General features: G+C 38.3%; 1 protein-coding gene across 1 annotated transcript; it reads right to left on the bottom strand.

Moving 5' to 3' along the window:
• Positions 1-517: 517 nt before the first annotated feature.
• On the bottom strand, positions 518-7519 carry LOC145909435 (homeobox protein Hox-B7a-like). Its single transcript, XM_082996829.1, has 3 exons — positions 7352-7519; positions 6482-6707; positions 518-777 (listed from the first exon to the last, which is right to left on the bottom strand). Exons 1-3 carry the CDS (start codon positions 7517-7519, stop codon positions 518-520), a joined length of 654 nt encoding a protein of 217 aa, XP_082852955.1.
• Between the last annotated feature and the right edge of the window lie 15686 nt (positions 7520-23205).

The raw sequence follows: 23205 nt of genomic DNA, 5'->3' as shown, positions 1-23205 counted from the left end.
GCAGTATATGCACAGCACGAAACGGCGCTCAACGCAAAAAAAATTATCACCTTATGCTAATAAACTCTACAGACAAAACAAAGCAAGTTGTAGGAAAAAATGCAGCTTTGTCAGGGGGTATATTGATTGGCACAGCTGTGCTTTTGCTACAACGCTTACACATGACGCAATACTAATATTTTTGTCTAATCATCATGCTTCAGTTTAGTTTGGCCAACCATCCTCAACAAATCCCATATTATTTTCTGTGCAACGTGAATTACTTTTGTTCAAAATGCATGAAAAGCTAGTTTGTTTCACATTGGCGTAAGAAATTGCACGAACAAAAAGGTCTTGTCTTTCTATTGATATTGGTTCGAATCAGAATGTTTCCAGGCAAGAATGTGACTGATTATTTGTCCTTAAATTATCATTCTGGCGCATTGCGAAACTGATTGAAGGATCCTGATAGTTAACGCCTCGTTAGCGCCATCTGGCGCCCGTTTCATAGACAAACAAACAAAGAAACAAAAGCCCATCAGTTTACTACTCCACTTGGGGAACCCCCCGAATTGGAAGCGCCATTCGCACCCCGGTATTTATTTTCCTTCTTCCACTTCATCCTCCTATTCTGGAACCAGATCTTGATCTGGCGTTCAGTGAGACAGAGAGTGTGAGCAATCTCTATTCTTCTCCTCCGTGTGAGGTAGCGGTTGAAGTGGAATTCCTTTTCCAACTCGAGAGTCTGGTATCGTGTGTAAGCAGTCCTAGTTCGCTTGGATGGGTCATCATCCCCTGCTACATAAATGTGAAAATGTAAAAAACTGACATCAAAAATTCAAAAAATGGCATCTAACCAAAACTGCAGATGCGGAATAACTGTTGTTGTTTTTCAGACATTTTAAAAATCATTTTATTGTGTTTACTGTAAGGAACTGCCATCTTTGACTTGTATCAATAGAGACAAATGCGATTGCAACAAATTTGCATAGATTTCTCATGTGCAGAAACACGCGTTTTAATGAAAAACGTTAGCCCTCAAAATATCTGAGATAAAAAAAACTAATTGACCATGTTTTAAGAACTATAAGATCGCTTAAAATGTACTTGTGTTTACACGCAAATTATAAGGAGAAAAAGTCAATTATATTTAAAGCAACACTGCGCATGTTGTGTATCAGTGTATAGTGTGAGGTTTTTAAATACCAATTTTATTATAGGTTTGTACGCATTACACTTACAAGCGCATTCCAGCATTTCAGAGTAAACCATTTGTTAATACCAACAACAGTCTACTTTTGCATGTAAAGTGCGATAAGGGCACTTCTTGGTATAGGTCATGGTACGCTCCAACACGCCAGTACGTCACACAATCGAAAAGTACATTTTTCTTTATCCCACACAGGGCGCAAATCCACGGCGTTATACATCGTTCATTAATTTCAACAGACCGCAAAAAGACACCGGTTGGAACAACGCAATCTCGCCCCTATACAGTTTCCCAATGCCACCCACTGACAGTTAAGACTCTTGGTTTTACGCCAAGCCTACGATCATCCGTCAACCCCAGCAGAAAGAATCAATATACAGCGCAGCCCGTATTTATTATCAACTATAGGTGAAGGCACCAAGATCAATGACACGCTGTGAGGCGTGAACATGACCTTGAACCATGTTATGACATTGCCGCCACGTTCATTAGCGCATGCTTTTGCGCAAGTCATTTGCGGAAATCCTGAAAAACTTATAGGCTTACTTGTGTTGTTTCCAATCTATCACAGGGAACAATGTATTTGGGCACCCGCCCAGTGGTACTGGCGTACGGCGCAACGCGTGAATATTTTTTGTAACGTACTGTTGATTGATGCGACTTATGATATTCAATGTAGCCTATCATCATTCCTTAACCGACCTACTTCGCACGGGCACCGCGGACGCGTCGCAATCATCGCCTACACCTCAGTATCATAACTCTTCTTCACAAAGTGAAAACAACCCAGATTCGTGCAACCATTTTGCCATGTGGATAATATTGTACAAAAGGATGTAGCGTCGGCCCCAATCTTGGTTTTATTAAAAACTTCATCATTTAAAATAAATGCCGGAATTGCACTTGTCTCTTTATAATTAGTCTCTTACTTTGTTGTGGTTTTCATAATTTGATGTCCTTATGTCACGTTGGCAATAATCCCTTGTCTCCACAAAATCGACAAGCGATGTTTTGTTGACGTTATAGATTTTGCTAACTCGCAAGTTCTTGCACAACAATACATATGGTTGTTATATTCACTTTCTTTTTTACAAAGATTTACTTTTACCATGTAGCCAAACAAAATGGCCGGTAAGCAGAAAAAATGTTGCTTGTTCATAACAGCACAGTTTATTGCTAATTTTTGCCACGTAAAGGGGTCTTCTGGCATATTTTCCAACGGCTTGTAGAAAATCTCGAATGTTTTGTAATAACCTTCCAAAATATATGAAATTCTGTTAAAATCACGTTTCTTATTCTTGATGACAAAATGGCATTGTGTTTGTGCGGTGATGATTTTGGTTTGAAAAACATGCTTTCCTTGGGATTTATGCAATGTGTAAATATGAAATTCGAGATTGAATCGCACAAGCGTACATTTACTCGGCTTACATTTCAACAAATAATTTCCAGAACATGGCAGTAATACCGACAGTAACAGTCGTTTGAATAACACTTATTTCAACGCCACGCACTTCAGTTAATTTAAGGTAACCTAAATGCATTGGACCAAAATTTATGGTTTTGGAATGTAACTATGCTGGTTTGGTAAAATGTGTCGTTGTTAGATTGGACAAGTCAATGTTATTTTTCAAACGCTTTGCATTTCGTAGGGTATTTATCACAATGTGCCGTTTTGTTAAGTTGTCCTGTGAGATAAATACTGGACGAAATATCATTCTGCCATAAGGGTTAATTAAATTTGACACTTTTGTAAGAACAATAACAACATAAATACATTTAATTGTAACTAAATGCCCAACAAAAGTTACTCAAACGCTAATTAAACATATTATTGAACATGATTTTGTACAAATTATATATATATGTACATTCATACTGGAGAACTTGAAAACCTAAAGGCAATTATATCTTAAAGTTGATTTTCTCTAAGTGGAACTTCTTCGCCTCCTGTCAGTTTCCATTTTTAAAGTAGTCAAGTTGTAAAGAAAATGGCAAGCTGTCGTATTCGTTATTTTCTACTAAACACCATAATTTTGGAATCCCAAAGTATTGCATTGTTTTTGCGCAGACGTGAAGTTCCATGCACTTACGAGATACAATAATTAACGTAATTAATATTGTGAAACGATGAAAGGTATACGTTAACACAGTGTTTCCCAACCGGTAGTTTCGGGGACATTCAAGGTAGTAGGCGAGCACCTTTCCGTAATTTGTGGATATGGGTCTAATTTAAAAATTTGTGAGTGATCTCAAAATGTTTGTTACTTCATCCCCTAGGTTACTTTATAACACTCAACCAGGTGGTACGCGTCGAAATTGTTTTACCTCCAAGTGGTACGCAACCACAAAAAGGTTGGGAATCACTGCATTAACATATACGTTATCGAAATAATAAGCGGTTTTTATTGTGCAAAGAATTTTTGTACCCAATCGATAATTTACGCCTGGGTTTGAACAGATTTAAATAACTTGATTTGCGGCAAAGGCTCGCAAATATGAAACATTGAGAGCAAATATTAAATTTCCATGCTCATGTTTTTTCTGTATTAAGCCAACCAGCTCAAATTTATCCACGCTGTGATTGAACGTCATGCACGGTTTGCCTTAACAGCGCATGGATTGTTTTACATGACCCGCATTGGACATGCTTATATTATACTCACAGCGAATAAATGGCGAAATAAAAAGTAAATCTAACGTAAATGCAACGAGATTAACGATTTAAGAAAATTCAAAGCGAGATTACGCGTAACTATTAAACAATCAACTGTCAATAATGAAAGCAATAGGTCAAGTGGTTTCCCTCAATTTGCAAAATATGCTCTTCGCGTTGCCGCTCGGTCATCGTAAACCGTAAGCCCGTTGCTGATTCTGTTAGGATTGTGCCCGAATCGTGGACGCTTTAATTGTTATTATTGATTGCCGCTTGCGCTGAGTCGTTGCGAGTCGATCCGTCAAAAAGGGGCTCTTGTTGTTTTAAGCGTCTCCGCGCCGTGACCTTCGCACGACCTTGAGTCGAGGTGACGCTGTGGACGTTGGTTTATGGCCGCTATGCAACGGAGCAACTGTGATGAACTTCAAACGCCAGTTGCTTGGATTAGGACAATTTGGGAATAGTTGTAAATCAGAACGCTGCATAAACATATTTCAGTGACAGTGCATTGATTCGTTTCATAAAGATGATCAACGTATATGTACGAAGTGGTTGGTTACTTGTAACGTGTGGCGCCATATTGTAGAGTCGATCAATTTCAAAGTGTCACGATGTGCGTATAACATTGTGTTCCCAGTTTTCTTGAAACAGGCACTTCAATTTTGCTCCAGGCAAAACGTGTGCGTTTCACATAAACGCAGACAAAATACAAAAATCGTTTCCGACCAAACTCTCTGCGTGGTTAAGCATTACCTTAAACCTCTACTAAAGCATAGCAGTAACGCGAACATTCAGACGCGGTTGTATGGCAGTAACGCGAACATTCAGACGCGGTTGTGTAATTAATTTGTATTATAACTTAACAAACAGTACCCAACAATGTCGAATGGTCTTACATGAACAACGCCACTCTATTACAAGAAACAATGCAAAAACATTAACAAAACTAGGAACAAATTGAAGGCAAGTATTTGCAAACCTTACATTTCCTTTCAAGCGGAAAGTAAAAAGCATGCCAATCTTATCAGACTGTGATAACAAAACACCAAAACCAAGTCGACGATCAACGTTGAACCATTCGAAAAACATGCCATTGCTCCCGGTGGCAGTCAACAAAACAGGCACTTGTCATGAAAACGCTAAATTGCCCTATTAGCACGGCAAATTGAAGTCCACAACAAGCAGTACCCAGTTACAGCCTAATCCCCAATCGTAGCATACACAAACGCTTCCAATTGCGCGTGGCCGAATCTTAAGATGATGGATGGTTTAGTTCGCGCGCGAGTGTGGGAACTATCATGTTCCTTTCACGATTGTTTTTGGTAGCAATTAGTACCGAGGTAGTCTTGAATTCGCTTCGGGAACCCAAAAACAATTGTGGTAGTACGGGTGCGCTGTCTACCTTATGATCATGTTAGTGAATAAAACGTGACTGATTGAACGTATTAGGAATAAAAGCATGATTATGTTATAATGCATACAATTTCAACGCGATTTGGCACGAATAAGTCGCTCGCCACTTGCAATAGTAACCGCTACTCAATTTGCGTAACTTCGAACACACCGACGTTACCACAACGTTTTCAAAAAATGCTAACTAAGTTTCAGTGTTTGGAAACAAAAGGCAAAGAATATGATCAAACAATACCTGTGTCGATACATTGAATCAGATATGATTGTCCGCCACATTCAAGCGCCAGAGCATATATGACTCAATGTAGATGGTTAGACGCAAATGATGCTTCGACTTCGTCTTGTTTTGTATAGTCGAAGTTTCGTATCGCCGTTTTCTCGCAGTAATATTATGTTGTTTTGAAATAATTGCTGTAGCGTATATACCGACTATAACACCACAGGTTTTTTTTATCGACCGCATCCTAATATTTACACAGACTTCCATGGGATTTCAGTTCAGCCATTTAAATGAGAATGCTGTATGCATGTACTGTAAAACACGCTTCCCGCTGGTATTGCAATTAAACATATAACGCTGTTGCAACGGTGTTTTACAAACACAATTTTCCATGTGACAAAACTGAACACAGAAATAGAGGTATTGGCAAGAATATCAAGAATTGTATTGTGCTATGCAGGACTACATATCTACCATCACATTTTTCTACATTCGTTGCCTCTTATGCATAATGCCAATAAATTGTGTTTATCGGTGAAGTAGTATATTTAACTTAAATGATCTTGTGGAAACATGTTTTCATGTCGCCAACATCATAATATGTTTATAAGATTCGTCCAACTTTTTGCAAGATCTAAGTTAGACTTGTGATTTTCGGCACTATGGAATCGAACTTCACCTGGACTTGCGTTAGTAACGTGACTGGCAGCGTCAGCAGCAACATAGTGTGGTGCAAATTATAATACATTCGGGAATAGCTCGTATACTGCACTACTACTGATAAATACTTAAATGGTGATTTGGTAAAAAAAATTGGAGATTCGACTGATATATTTATTTCTGGTCAATAAAATGGAATAAAATATTTGTTTTTATTGGAATTAAATCGAATAAAAAACCCGAGTATTAGGTTCGTACAAAACATACAAACACAAATATACCCCTACATGTCCTGATAATCAATTAAATCTGAAGAGATTCTTCACAACGGAAAATCACTCACCATTTTTCGGTAACATCCAGGAGTAAATTTTAGCCTCCGGTTCTGTTTTTTCTTCTTTATCTTTTTCTCTGTCCTCCCTATCTGATTCGCGAAGAATCCGGGACATGGCGAAGATCGACTGCTGGTTCGGACGCTGAAAAGCGGAGGAACAATTGCTTGAGGAAGCGGTGGGAGGAGGAAGAAAAGATGTTGCTCGACTCCACGGGTCAAAGTTGTTGCAATTTGCCTGGAAAAAATGGCGGCAAATCCATTATTAGGGTGCAGAAAACTTGGAGTTAAGTGATTCAACAAGAAAGCAACAGCTAGTATGCTAGACATAGAGCAGACGTCTCGAACAACGCTTTATTAATCATCAGTGCTTCTGTAATTACTGATTTTTGTTCGATATTATTCAGAACGTACTAGCTTTGTGTATGCTAGACATAGATCATACGTTTCCATCTATGTCTAGCATAGTAGCGTTTTCTTGTTCAAATTCATTATTCATCTGAACAAACTTGTTTTGTTAAGTGCACAATTTCCGTAAATATAGGTAAAACTTATTGGGGTCATCTTAGGCGAAGGGGAATAGGAATTAAAAAATTTCAGCCGTGTGTATTGTACGAACGTCACACAAACAAAATCTGTATTTCTCAAAAATTGACTACCAAAACACGAATAGAATAAATTTTGAATTTTGATAAAAATATTTAGTAACGTGGCCCTTCACTTTGGCCGTTATGATTTTGCAATCACGTATCGAAACTGTTCCATATAATTTCTAACATGTTTCCGCGGCTAAATTGAATGTGGTCCTTATAGTGTGATGCGTGGTAGTAATGATGCGTGGTAATGTTTATTAGAAATACTATGTCAACATGTGCTTTTTACCTGACTATGGTAAGAACTTTGATTGTAGGAAAATGCTGACTTCATCAACTCTTCGTCTGCAGTCTTTGACACGTCACAGGAGCGCGGTTGCAACGTCATGGCCATGGCCTGACGCAGCAAAGGACTCGACGGTATCGGAAACTTACTTTTAAAAAAGTTGCTATCCATGATAGGTTAAATGGCCACGACGGGTAAACGTTGTCTAAATGGACTTTTTAAGGCCCCATTTACTTTGCAAACCCTTTTGTTGACTTTTCTGTGAGTACATGCGTAAGAGGAGATTATAAATCTCATTCAGGTCTGTGATCGCAATTTAATCAAAGTGAGTAACATGCAAACCATGAAAACACAACAGAGAAAAATGTTTGCGTTTTTTAGACTTTTGTGTACACCAGTGATTCCCAACCTTTTTGTGGTTGCGACCACTTGGAGGTAAAACAATTTCGACGCGTACCACCTACTTAAGTGTTACAAAGTAACCTTGGTGATGAAGTAACAAACATTTTGAGATTACTTACCATTTTTTAAATTCGAACTATATCCGCAAATTACAGAAAAGGGCTCGCGTACCACCTGAAATGCCGTCGCGTAACACTGCGTACCACCGTTTGGAAACACTGGTGCACACTGTATTAACTAAAGACTAAAGAACGCTAGACATTTTAAGGATACCAGATCAAACAAGGCATTTGCTTTTATGTCACCAACATATTGTTTGTAACATACTGCGATTCTTTTGTAAGTCTGATTTGATCTCTATCACGGAGTAAAAGAATAATAATGTTGAAAAATGCCGGAGCGCTTGTCCTGTTTCACTAAGTGAAAAAGGTTATTCAAAATGGCGCCAAGCTGGATTAACATTCACATCACTTGGCCGCATTTTAAACTACAATTATTGGGATTTGAACTGAATTATTTTTTCATAACTCCACTGGAAATGGGACAGAAGATCGTATGATAATTCCTGCCACTTTGACGAAGGTTTGCCCGACTTTCATTTGTACCAAAGAACATATTTTATTCAAGACTATATGCACAGGTAGGTAATACTATTTTCAAAATCAAAGCTTAATTGCTTGAAAACATTCAAAGCCCTTTTTTGTTCCAATTTTGTTGGAAATATTACATTTGCCACGTTTTATGCACAAATATATACAATAAACTTTCAGCTGCTGTTCAGAAAGTCATTCTATTTTATAAACTTGTAGCACTTAAGCAACTTCAAAATGAAGTTATTTGTGCCTTAATAATACACATTAAATTGACAACAACATTATGCAACACATATCAATTTGTGACTGCATTCAAACGCTTGTCAGAAGTCAATATTCACACCTGCAGGCGGTGACTTCTATTTCACAAGCAACAAAATGGCGGTACGACTTTTTTCAGAAGATTGCGTTGCACTGGTAAGCCACATAATTTCTTGCACTTTAAATTCTTTAAAATCTGTACGGTTGTTTGCCACAGACACCACATTGCCTTTCTCTCGAGGTTTCGTTGTAACTAACGGTTAAATCTGCCTTTTGCAACCCACGTCTATTACTGCAGACCGTCCTCGTTGCTATTTGTTAATTTGTAAGTTTACATTGAAATCCCTTGTCAGGTTCTTTTCCAACAACAAATATTAGTACTGCACTTTAGAGCTAACTTCTGAATTTCGGAAAATGTGATTGATCCCAGAGGATTACATTGCACTGACATCGGCATGCAATTTAAAAACCAGGCACTCAAATGTGGTAGCACTATGTTACCCCAAAACTTAGTCCTACATACTCTCAATGCTTTGCGACCCCAACGTAGCCCGCGACCCCTTTAGCCGTCTAGACGACCCGTAACTGGGCCTAGCATCGCAAGTTCATATCTTCACGCGGCCCAGCTGCCTGTCCAATGCCAATGACTCGTAGAGATAGCGGGGCGTGGGTTGAAAAGTTCGACACAGGACAATCGGCTTCTGCCTTGTTGGTTTTATGGCCGTTTAATCGTCACCGATCGCTAGCGGAACATGGGGGGCACCGAAAAAATGCGCAGTTGCTCGATGACGCATTAAATTGAAACGTTGATGACCATTGCGTAACAAATTACAACAATCTAATCGTTGTTTAATTAAAGTTCACATTTTACAATGCTTGTACAAAACCTGTGTCCCGTATGCTCTTGACTTCAAAGATTCCAGAAGTAACGTTCAGTCGTCTTGTGTCTGAATGTGTCACAACTTGCCTCCACGGGTACGATTAAACTCATAATATCCCGACTCATAAATAACGAAAAGATTAAATATTCTTTTTGTACTTGCAACATCACTTTCTTGGTTGAAGTTACGTCATAAGAACAATTTTGCTTTGGCGGAAACCCAAAAAAACATTTCAAAGCGCCTCCTCTTCGTGGTATTGTTTATTTGTTTAACCTGATATTACGGGATCGACTCTTAACCATTGCTGGCCAGCTACCAAATCCAACCGGCCCCATACCCGTCGCACGGTGCCTATTTATAAAGATCACAAGATGTGGCTTGTTTCTTCTGACAAGAACTTAGTTAAACCGCCGTAATCTAAAAGGCCGCCCGCTGGTCTGCAGGCAACAAGCGCTACTACGCGCCGCCATCACGTTGCGTTTTGATTAATTGCACTTCCAGCGGCGGCGTTTCTAGTTTCTGGGGCCGTATAGGAAAAAAATCGCCCGCGGCCTTTTGCCGTGTGGGTGGAAGCGGCCCCGAAAGCATAACAGAGAAGGCCAAGGCCATAGTAATAAATGACATGGTAATCCATCACACTCATGTAGACGCTTGTGGGTTTTAGGTTCTGCGGGCTGAGACGGCAAAAAATAGGAGAGCGTGAGGCTTTGAACGCAACGTCTGACAATTTCGTCACCACTCACGACCATCGGACAAAACAGGAAGGGTGGAATCTCTTTGCGTCGCGGAGTTCATTCTTTAGGATTGCCAGTAATGAACAGGCTGGTGGGTGACCAGAAAGGCATGACCTGCCGATATAGGGTCGTATTTTGGAGATTATACATAAGACTAAATACATAAGCATGCGGTTTTTGTTGTTGCTGGTCTGGCCTCGAAACTTATCCAGGTTGCAATGGGCCGACGAAAGTACACAAAACTGATACCATGGTGGTTGGGACGTGGCAACAAATAGGCCCTTTTAACTTAAATTGAAACCGCTGAGAATGTTAACTAAAACTTCAACGCAAAACAAGTTTGACAAGCCTTGGTTGTCCTTTTTCATGGCCGATTCTGCTGTCCCTAAACCCTTGTTTTCAATTTACGTGCAATAATCTAAATACCAATTGGGTGTTTATTTTTGAAGCACTGGAAAACAAGAAAATTTAAAACTGAATCAACATAGAACCGTGGAGCTGGACCAGCCACGCCAATTTATTAAACTGATGATGGCATGAGTTGCACCGAAATGTCTAAAAAATGAAACATGTCTTTGTTTTTCTTCAATATGGGCCAGTCTTGTGTTCTAATTCCGAGTGAATCGGGCGAATCTGTAAATTTTAAGCGAAAAACTATTATGGAATATGAACGATAGCGGTGAGAAATGAAATGGCATAAAAATCGAACCATATAAACATTTTGTTTCATCTTCGTTCAACACAAATATGCCATTCGTGGAAGCTATAACTAAAATACCTTTTCATGTCAAACCACATATAGTATATATTACATTTTCAAAAAAGGTGCGACGATGCGAACCTGGGGAAAGAGTAAGGTTTAAACTCAAGTGCCCATTCAATGAGTGCAAATTTTGCGCGCCTTGTGCTTCCGGTGTTGCGTTGCAGGGGTTGGAAACGCGTGCTTTGTAATCAGAGTTGTTCGCCTCGCGCGTCCCGCGTTCTGTAGTTGGTACACTTGCTTTGTGGTTTAGCAAAGTTCTCCGAACAGAAGCTGTTTTCCTTGTTGACACGAAACTGTTTCTGTATTTTCTGTTGACGACAAGCAAGGTGAAATGTAAGCCTGTTGAACCGTTATATCGGTAACTGCGATAGAATTGTGGCTGGAAATCGTGTCATAAATACAAGCAAATGAAAATTCCAGTCAAAATCCAGATATACGACACCAGGGTGTTGCAAAGGTAAGTGCTGGTTCGTTGCTGTAGTTTGGGCTATGAGTACTATTTGTCGCTGCCTTCAGTTCAGCAGCAGTGTTGTTGAAACTTGTTTTCTGACATCAGACAAAGTTTACACTGTGGCAATGAATCATATATCAGAATGATTTACGGAATTTATGACAATGGCATTACTCTTTCGGCCCCCATTCAATGTCGCTGATGACCTCGTCAAATTAAAGCACATCGCTTTACGTGACATTTTATTATAAACTAAACGATGACTAAAGGCCAAATATTATTGTCATAACGCGCTGACTGTTTTCGCTGCTGTTGTTTTGGGCGTTTGCAAATCAGATATTTAAAGCGCTTTTGTTTCCACTTAGTTGAACAGAAAGTTATAAAAATATTTTACTGAATATCAACACGACTATGCCCCGTTGTATGTTGACAAAGGTTCTGGTGCTAACAGCATTTTGTGTGATATTAAGTTCCTTTTCCGAAGGCAAGTGCAGCGTAACCAGACAGCATGTAATTTCTAAGTTATTTCTTATGATCTATTTCAGGGCGCCTATGTGTTGTGTGCAGCGAATCCAAGACGGTCGAGGCATGCGAAGCTGTTGAAGAGTGCCCGGCGTCAAACCAGGTTACGTGCTTTGTTATGGCTAATCGTTCCCATGTCACAAAACTTAACAACCTTGCCTACAGAAGTTTAGAATTGTTCAAATTTTTTAGATTTGCTAGAAATAATATTGTCCATATTTAAAGATTGGTTTCTATATTACGTAACCAATAATGGTAACCGAAGATAACTTTAATATTCTGTCGTTTAGCTTGTTAAAAGATGCGTAAACTTGGAGCCAGATACGAAAAGCCAACAAAAAAGTTTGCAATTGATTTAGATGCATAGTAAACACGAGGTTTCTGTTTAACAGGATCAATGTATAACACATGTAAACCCGGGCACATCACGAATAACGAAAGGGTGTGCAGACAAATTGACGTGTGACACGATTCAGGTAATTCAACCTAAATAGACACGCCTTTTTATAAGTTAAAGATAACTGTACATAATTGTTTAGAACGCAAGCACGTGTTGCTGTAATGAGGACTTTTGCAACTTTGGAGCAAACTGTGATGCTGCTGGAAACATAGGTAAATCTTTTTTGTTGTCGTGTTGATTTTGTTAATTGGTATCAACATTCATGTGTGCTTTGTGAATTAAGAGAATAATCAATTCCAAGTGTACATGCGTTCAATAAAAATCATTTGTATAAATCACGTGCTCATCAAATATTACAGAATATCCTTTGATTTACTTTTAATTATATGCATGAACATTAAACAGGCTTGATACTGCACAAAGCACTTTTTTGACAAATCGCTTTATTTGTGTGACGAAAAAAGCTAAAATAAAAAAATAATATTGCATTTGTAGTGTGCCCAACCAAGGGGGTACTATTGAGAGCCGAGCAACAAAGAAAGTTCCTGCTATCTCCAAATTACCCTTTACCATACAACAGCATCAATTTAGTATGCAATTGGTTCATAGAAAGCAACATCGGCGACCGGATTTTTGTCCGCGTCCTGTCGTTGAATATTGAAAATCGTCGGGATTTCTTATACGTGAGCAGTTTTTTGCTTCGTATATTGCCATTGGTTTTAAGATCTAAAAGTTTCCATATTATTACGTGTATATTTTTCGTTTTTAATAATATTTTTTGATGAGGTAATTACTCAGTTGTGTGTCCAAGGTCAGGTCTTTGCAAAAAAATGTGCTTTACCATATATATTAATTCATAATATCATATTTCAAAAACCTTTTCCTCAAAGTTTAAGTAAAATTTGCTTCGATTGAGGAACAAGTCGACTAAACTTTCAGATATACGCATCCGATCAACCTCTAGTTGTAACTGGAACGCAAGTCGGTAACTATGTGTACAGCGAAAATCGTCAAGTAAAAGTTGAATTTGTTATGGACAGCGAAAATAGCGACAACACAGGGTTTGCACTGGAATATTTTACAAGTAAGTTCTTTGTTATTAAAACAGGTTTCTTTTGTCAGGAAAAATGATTGCTTGTTCACACGCTGAGATTCGAACCCACTTTCACTGTCGCGTTTTCTGCATATCTTCTGCTTTCTCTGCATGTTTACGTCTTGAGTTTTAAGAGATGCAAGTTTGTTTAACCCAACACAAGCCGTTGATTGCAAACTCATATTTTTTTACCGTAGCATGTCCTAAATATCCGGTTACCGTCACTGCCACAAATAAAAGGCAGTGGATCAATTCTCCCAACAACGGTTACTACTTTCCGCCGAACTTACTTTGTGAATGGAAGATAATGGTTAGTCCATCAAAATCGTTGGCGTTGCTTATGTTATGGTTAGCCTTGCGTCATGGTGGTACCCTAGAGGTAAGTGGAATGGTTAATCAGTTGATCTATCTCCGATAAAACTCTAAATCATTGTGTCTGAAATTACATGTTGTTTTGTGTTCATTTATTTATCTCGTGTGTTAATCTTTTGTGTTATGTTTTTGGTGTTTTGCGAGGTATTTTGTGCCCATGTCACTGTGCTAAAACTGAGCTATGGTTCAATGATTTATAAATTTTGATTTCCATGAATAATGAGGTTTTGCCTTCGTGAAATAATTAAATAATTTTCCAAGAGGTGACATCTACTGCCCACAGCATGCACGTTTCGCTTGGTTGACTTTGTCACTTTGCTTGTTGTTTCCTACTATACTCGTGGTATCAAATTTCTTAGTTGACAACACTCAACGAAACCGAAAAGTTTCCCTCTTCAACGGTCCAGAATGAACAGTTCGGGCCATTTCATGTCCCTGTCAACTTAAAGTTCCAGACCAACTCTAACAAACCAGATAATGGTTTTAGCTTCGAGTTTTTCGATGGTAAGCGACAACTTCGTAATATTTCGGTATTCTGCAGACGAATTGACGGTGTCTGGCTAATAGCCTACAAGACCATCTGCACTGATCAGACGTTTTAGGTCGAAACAACGTGCGCTGTGGATCTTTTACTGATCGTTATTGACTCTTTTGCATAAATGCGTGTACATTTTAAGTGTTAAAATACTTCAACCAATAAAACTATGTGAAGGTGTTAGGCTAGTTCAGCTATTCATAATAAGACTTCCAGTCTGGCTTATTAATATTACACAAAACATTAGAACATGTCTCGATTTGCAGTTTGCTTACCTGAAGCTGACCGGACTGCAAACTCATCGGTCCAGTACATAACTTCACCGAGCTATCCACTCGATTACTATGGGAATCTCTTCTGCAAATGGTTTATCACGGCGTCGGATCTCATCTATATCCGCATGGCATATATAGATGTCCATCCAGGTGCAAGTCTCGCTGTAAGAAATCAATGACAATTGTAATATGATTTTGAGTTGATATCGACAAACCGATGACCACGTATTGCCTTAAATTACGTGCTTTAATTGCAGATTTATGATGGACCAACGCTTTTTGTAAGTGCTCAAGGCCAGTTTGCATCTTATTCATTCATCACAAGTCATAACTACAGCATCATCGACTTTATAAATCCAATTTTGGATTCAATCAGCAGATTTATCGTAGAATACTCTTTGCGTACAGTTGGTAAGTTCAATACTTGCTTGATTTAATTTCAATAAAGTTCACTCAATTTACACAACCTCCCAGTGCGATTGGCGGCGATCCTACGACAGACGGTGATTCTCCGTGAGGAAATCACCTTTACATGAATGCGTGACTCGTTAACGTCTATGGTTTTATCGGCGCCCATTCCATTTTTTTTTCTTTGTATATTGTCATTATGCACAGTTGCTTTTTTCGGTAAATAAACATGATTTGATTTGATCATAAGGTACACAGGCTTCAAAGCCAAGGCATTGCAGCCAAAGATGGTATTATTTCTGCGTTGTCTGATTTGATTTGATTTGATATGTTCGGCATTTTTGTTTTGGTAAATACTTACGAATAGTGTACATTGATCAGACTTGCACTGGATAGCGTAATAACTGATTTACTCGTTTTTCACCACACACATGCCACTAGATGCGTCCTGTAGACAGCATAAAGTGTACGGATTTCTTGTCTAAAGGTTGTCCGGAAACGGTGGTTGAGTGGAATGCAGGGAATACACCTCGCAACATATACTCACCAAACTCCCCATCTTCATATCCCTCACATCTAAACTGCACTTGGAAAATAACAGCCCAGAAAAACCACCGTATATACATCTTTGTTCGTTACAGCGAGTTGGGACATGATCTATTAAGTGTAAGCATTTTTACACTCTAATAATACCTTAAGGGATAAGCCGAGACTATAAGAATTATTTGCACACTCAACAATTTACTTGCCTCGCTACTCAAAAAAACACTGCTTATTTGTTTGTGTATGTGTGTTTTTCTTAGATATGGGATGATGGGAATAACCTTGCGAATTATTCGAACGCGAGTAATGCCATACGTTTCGACCACTTGTACTCAACGAAAGACACTGTTTTTATCCACTTCACCTCTAGAAACACCTCGTTGTCTGGATCTTTTGATCTTGAGTTCTTCCAAGGTACCTAAACCAATTTGCTGGCAAAATAACAATAAATTTAAACGGTTAACTTCGATAAGATTCTTGTTTGTATCGCAATTCACGGAAAACGACAAAACCAAGACGTTTCTAAATTTGGTGTCAATGATTTAAATCACGTGCTCCGGTCATTGAAACGACTTCAAACAATCTAAACCAGTGGTTCCCAAAGTGGGCGCCAGTGCCCCCCTGGGGGGGTTTGCAATCGTATGGGGCGCGCTGGCGCTGGAGACTAAATGGGCAATTAGGGGGCGCTTGGTGACATGGCAAATTTTCTCTTGTAGCGTATGTCTGTGTTTTCCAACCGTTGGTACGTTTACCACTAGTGGTATGCGACCGCATTCCAGGTGGTTCGCGAGCCCCTTTTCCGTGATTTTATTAGTTCTTACTTGGTGGAACGTGCGTTCAGCGCATTCAACACTCTTTTAAATGGAAAAAGAAAACGCCTTGATAACGACAATTGAAGAGACTTACGATTGTTTTTGACCGACATAAAACCTGATATTGACCTCACCCATCGCGTTAATTGACAAGCAACCAATAAATTCGTTGTGTTTTTTGTCTGTTCTGTTGGGCGTTGTTAAATGACGTAAGGTGTTTGGGGGGAGGTACAGAAAAAAAGTTTGAGAAACACTGATCTAAACCTTAGCTTGTTTTTTTTATGCAAGTCTGTTCAAACGATGAAGTTGTCCTGAATGCCGAAGACGCCGCAAAGTTTTTGTTTTCACCTAATTTTGGCAATAGATATCCTGGAAATCTAAACTGTACGTGGAAAATAAGGGCAGCTTCCACATCGTCCAACTATAGGATATACATACAAATTAACAGACTGTCATTGCAAAAGGACGATTATTTGCACGTAAGTTGAATGCACGTTGACAATTTAGCGGCACTAGGAGCAGATTTATGAGATGTCAAAACCCGCTGCAGCTCTTGAAGTCTTGGTTAATTGCATGTGTAAATTCTCATAGTTATTGGGAAAACTCACTTCGGGCAAAATGTGCGAAAGCTATCGGTTGTATTCAAAGCATTTAAGCATAATCCAAACAACCTTATTTTGCTTCATGGTACAGAAACAAATCCATAACTTCCAAGCTAATCTGTTCTCGTTTTTCTAGATTTATTATGGTTCATTGGACAACATCAGCATATCTGACTCAATAAGCTACAATTTGGAGCTTTTTTCAATGGAATCTTTCGTATTAATAAACTTTGTTACGAGTTCTGGGAACACATCCTGGGGTTTTCAATTGGCATACCGTCAATACGCAAGTACGTGAATTTGTAGGCAAGAAACATAATGAATATATAAAGACCACATGGAATTGATTTTTACAAAACAAAATTGCATTACCACAAAAGTTTTACTGTCAATACACGATTTAATTTATTCCTCGCCAATAAAAAAACCTTGATTTCAAAAGAGTAAGTTTGCTAAAGTCAATACAAATAGATTGATGATCAAAAAGTTTTGCCACAGATCATAAGTTTACCTTGTAATCAGCCAATGCTACAAAATATGATACCAAAAAACTTGTCATCGCTCTGATTTATAATGATAATTATATGTTTTACAGCCTGTCTAAACAGCACCATTAATCTGGCGGCATACGATACTTCCAGGACTTTAACTCCACCCAACTACCCCACCTCCTATCCTCCAAACACGAATTGCATTTGGGAGATTAGAGCTCCGTCGGGAAAAAGAATTGTTTTTCACTTACCTTTTTCAGATGTTGAGAAAAACAAGGATTTTCTGACGCTAACCCCAATAGAGGTTTCTTCCTTTAAAATAAGTCAGTAACCTGTATACGATGGTCTAAGCCAACGGTCAAGAATGCTTGATAAAACATAGCTTATCACAGTATCTTGAAAGCCGATTAAACATAGAGAAATAAACAATGTAATTTTTCACAAGTTCGGTCGTACGAACAAACTACAGTTATAACTGAGTGACACTGACGGACTTATGGGTGCGGAATCGTATTAGCGACGAAATGCGGTTTCATTCTACAGTTCAATCTGTTGTGCTATGTTCAGCCCCAATCGCTTTTCCTAATTATTTCAACTTGCCGAAACAAATAATTAGCCAGTTTTGTTGTAGATGCCAGTCGGTTCAAAAAACAGTACACTGATTTCAATATCTCGACAAGTCCACGACCGAGACTATCACACGGTAAGCAACTGGGGAAGGGTGACGTTTTTATCGGACAAAAACACTACGGGTGCGTTTGGATTCTCCTTGAAATACTACATAGGTGAGCCAGACTTCTGGAAAGATAGGATTGTTTGTGATTTTTTTGTATCTCTGTAATGTATTGTACTTGAGTTAAAATAAATTGCAAAGATAGTTTTTGTGGCTGATTTTTAAAGTATGTACTGCTATAAACTTTTATTACCACAAACACAACTTGTTTTATTGTCCTATATTGCACAGATTGCCCTTCTTTTGTTGTGCAAATACAAGCAGATTCCAAACAACGCCACGTCCATTCACCTAATTATCCCCTACCTTATGCCAACGACGCTTTCTGCAAATGGAACATCTCCGCAGTTCTGCCTGGAGACACTGTTTATACACGTTTAACGGGTATCCTAGGGGACGAAAAAGACCGTATTGATGTACGTTGCATTTGTATCCTTAATAGTGTATTGGTTACTGCGACTAAGGAAACATAAGACTTTCGTTAACTGGCCGCAATGTGATTCAACTTTGTACCAGTATTTAAAATATCGTAAATAAGATTCAATAATGCTGACTTTTTTTAGTATTACTTGGACACAAAACTAGTCGGGTGGTTCAACTACACGATGACGACAATGTCTTACACGATCCATCCCAACAACAATTTGTTACTGATCTTTTCAACAAATTTCAACATTACGAATGTGGGGTTTCAATTGGAATACTTCACAAGTATGTAAAAGTTTGTTCACTTAACACCAGTGGTGTTGCTGAAGAAAATGCCTGTTTGGGAAAATTATTTATCGAATTAAGGATTTTCCTGAATATCGTGCAAAAGGTATTTGCCCCACATGTATTGAGTTTGAACGAGCTGAGCCTTCTCCATTCCCCGGCATACCTCTTGTCCAACCAAACTCTAAATGTCGGACAAGGATTATGATTGACTAACTATATTAGCGGAGTTAAAGAAATTGACTTATTTGAACACAAATTGTTGTCAAATGTTGCTTCCTGTGCAACTGCCTACCTTAACACTGCCTGTTTTTTAGGCAATGAGTGCGACCCAACGCCGTGTAAAAACAACTATGCATGTATCGATGGAGCGAATGACTACGAATGCACGTGCCTTCCGGGTTATACTGGCAAAAACTGCACTTTGGGTATATGCAATGCACTGCACATAAACAGAACAGTGTTACTGTTTGCCGTTCTTATAGTTCTGCCTTGTTTGGGGATAAATATTTGTTTATTTGTTTTACAATATACTCCAGTCACACAGCGACGTACACATGGAAAACAATATTAATTAGAGTAACAAAGACACCTTTGTAGTATTCTAACCTCATTACATTCGTTAGATCCAATTATTATGATTACATTGCCCACGCATTTTTAGTTATGTCATATACTTGTTGCGTTAGATTTTGATGAGTGCTCGTTGGGATTTTGTGAAAACAATTCTACTTGTCTGAACCTGTTGAACGAATATCGATGTGAATGCGCACCAGGATTTTCTGGGAAAAACTGCTCGACCAGTAAGCTAGCTATTTACTCGACAAGTTACTCGATTTAAAATCTGGTAACATTCTTATATTTTTAGACATAGACGATTGTGCATCAAACCCGTGTAATAACAATGCAACTTGTCAGGACCTAATCAATGATTATCGGTGCGACTGTCTGCAAGGTTATACAGACAATAACTGTTCTAGTGGTAAGACTTCGGTTATTGCTATTTAAATCATAATCGACACACCTAATTACAATGACAAAATTTAATAAACCGTTATTTTGGAAGAATTCTGTAACTAATCTTCTTGGCTTGAACGCTTTATTCAGTGCTTTGTTTTGTGATTTGACAATTAACAGTTGTCAAACCAACAACTAACCTATAGTGGTTACTCTCCTTATTGTTGCAGTAGGAAAGTTGGGTACTTTTAGTAATGAAATATGGTAGCAACATAATTATGAAGGAAACGTGTTATCCAGATATTAATAACTGCGCAGTAAGTTTCTGTGATAAAATCTTACCTGTTACGATAAACTGAATGATTATCGTCGTGAATTTAAGTAGGGGGTTTTACTTGCCGAAACTGCTCAATCAGTAAGTAGTGTTGATTTGTATTGCTTTAATATTAATAACAAATTTAAACACTTTTCCACGAATTTTCCACGAATTTTCCTCTAATTTGGCCTAATTTGAGGCTAGTTCACTCGTCTGTGGAAATGCACAAATTTACCCTCATTAAACATACTTATCTTGTTTGTCGTTTACACTCGGCAGATATCGATGATTGTGCAACGTGGCCGTGTCTGTACCATGGCGAGTGTAAGGATGTAGTCAACGACTACTTATGCGTTTGCCCAGAGTATTACAAAGGAAAGAATTGTGAACAAGGTAGCCTTCAGAACATTCCACCCACTGAACTTACTCTGTAATGCTTAATTTGTTTAACATTGTTGTTTCCATGCCGCAAAAAATAAAAACGATGCTATGCTGAAAAGTTTTCATTAACTTGAAAAACCCTTCTAATTTTTTTCTGTTACAGCTCCGCCAGGGTGTGAAATAGCACTCTGCCACCCTCAAGCCGTGTGTTTTCCACTGGGGAGCGGCGAATATGAGTGTATTTGCATCGATGGATATGAAGGCGACGGCCAAGTTATATGTCAGCGTAAGTTATTAAAACTTTGTGTTGGATGAAAATTTGTTGCCATACTGTGAATTCTAATTTATAAATAACAGCTTTTTGTCCTACTGCAACACTGAGAGACATAAATACTGGATTAACTTACACCTTCGATAGAGCAAGCTTTCTTCAAACTCAAGTTTCAAATCAGATATGTGGTGCTGTTGATGGTATGAATTAAAATCTTTGGTTTCTGGTACAATGTCTACTCCTAAACTTCAACAAATTATTTTTCCTTTTTGAGGAATGCTTTCAATTTGTTTGCTTAGTGGAAAATTAACATACAGTATGCATTAAGGGTGTCATTTGTTGAATAAATAAACAATAATATAAAAATTACTTTCGACACACCACAGCGTGTCACAATATACAACAACTACATTCAATTTTATTAAACTTAAATTAACAGCAAAGAGGCCACAAGCGGCAGCAGTTTGTCATAGGAGTGAAAAAAATCATGGTGTTGGTCAATTTACTGGTCTCAGAGTGCTATCCTGCAATGCCACCTTAAAAGTAAACTTGATTTTTCTTGATTATATTTATAATTGAATGTTTTTTGGCTTTTTTTTTCTTTATGTCGAAAACCCAATAAGTTACTGGTGTTGCAAATTGTAGTGTCTACTGCTTGTTTAAGGTTGACGTCCAAAATTTGACCAGTCAAAAATTGGAACTTTTGTTGATTGATCTAACGTTGATAACTTCTGTTCCCGTTTTGACATATGATGAATTAACAATAGTAGCTGAGGTGATGCTGGAGGTGACCAGTGCTAACGCGGGAAATGTGCCGGTGAGTTATCCTTTTCACGTAACTTTTGCGGTCATGAAAAGATTTTTGAAAGTACGTCTTAGAAAGGTATTATGTCGGAACAAGATTGTGGAATTGTATTTTTATCTTTGCAATAGCGTTTACTTGAATTATGCAGGTGAAACTGAACTCATTTTTAGCCGCTGTAGACTTGGTTGCAACTATTACTGGTTTCAGTGCTACGGAAACGTAAGCAAACTTTGGTTGGCAAAGTTGTTCCGTTATATTCAGTTATTATTTCTGTTTCTGCGCAGACTCCAGCAAAATGCAAAACGTGATCTGTCCAACGTTCCTCACTACTTTGCCCAACAAGTTATCTTGCCAGAAAACTTAACGTCCCTGCAAGTTGACAGCGACAATTTGACAGTTGTGGTCAGTGAAGATGAAATTTTGTTATGAAACTTGTTGTTTTCTAACTTGTAGTTACGTAATATCCACTGAAAATGACCTCAACAAACGCAATAAAACTATTGTAAAAATAATTTCTGTCACTGTGCAGCCGCACGGGGTTAATTTGAAAACAATAAGGTATGAAAGCAAAAATATATCTGCATTACTGTTTCAATATTGTATTTTTGTTTTGAGATGTTAAAATTCACTTTGAGGTATCACACGTATCGCAGACAAAGCCTTGTAGCGAAGCACGTCAACCTTTCTTGTTTGGTTTTCCCGTTTTTTTAGATTGAAGATCTGTCGCAAGAAATTAAAGGTAGGAATGTCACATTGGATCTCGATGCGACACAAGTAAATTTCTTTGCGGATCCCAAAACAAGATATTCGTTTGTGATCTTCGACAATGACGTTCTCTATCCTTCCAATGAATCCGTATCAGTGGTAAGCGCATGCCGTATTCTCACGCATTTTATTTTATGATATAGCAATAAAAGCGCAAACCACACAAACTCTGCCTCGGTCTCTGGTCTATACATATAATACTTGCTGGTGCACTATTTTGATAAGAGACTGACTAGTAAATGACTTTATTCGCACGAGCTTTCGCGAGCTTGATATGGCTTCATCAGGTACAGCAAAATGGTACTAACGATATGTCCTCTTTGGTTCCGTTATCCGCTAGGTACTGAAATAATGAACAAGACGGAAACTAAATTGGCAATAACGTTTATAAAGAACAATTATTTTTGTTTTATTATAATATATCGTTGCACCCACCTATAAACCACGTCACTCTTTTTCTTTCATGGAAAAATATAAGGCTTTTCCTATTTCGCCTTTGTTTTTGTTTTTTTTATTTTGGTAAGTGTTTGGGTTGAAGATATGTACTTTCAGGAAACTTAATTGCATAGGAAACGGTTCATAATGGTTTTGCAAAACTTTTTGTTTCGAATTTATACAGTTATTGTAGCGTCTTACATGATTATTCGAAATTCTTTTATATTGTTACCAGATTATTTCGGCTCGAGCAGTTTCCCGTCAAGGTTCCACAGCTCGTATATCAACGCAAGATTTCATAAGGGTCATCTTCCTAAACGTAACAGAAGTTGAAGGAATTTACCC

The sequence above is a fragment of the Ascidia mentula genome, chromosome 7, assembly GCF_947561715.1.
Source record: "Ascidia mentula chromosome 7, kaAscMent1.1, whole genome shotgun sequence".
Taxonomy (NCBI): Eukaryota; Metazoa; Chordata; class Ascidiacea; order Phlebobranchia; family Ascidiidae; genus Ascidia; species Ascidia mentula.
Note: the sequence above shows the minus strand (reverse complement) of the source record. Positions and strands in the feature narration are given on the sequence as shown.

Excerpts from the sequence above, each read along its gene's own strand:
- LOC145909435 (XM_082996829.1), bottom strand. The coding sequence starts at position 7,519 with ATGGATAGCAACTTTTTTAAAAGTAAGTTTCCGATACCGTCGAGTCCT. Across the intron at positions 6,708-7,351 it reads AAAGTTCTTACCATAGTCAG|GCAAATTGCAACAACTTTGA; the intron begins GTAAAAAGCACA and ends CATTTTTTCCAG. Across the intron at positions 778-6,481 it reads CTGGATGTTACCGAAAAATG|CAGGGGATGATGACCCATCC; the intron begins GTGAGTGATTTT and ends ACATTTATGTAG.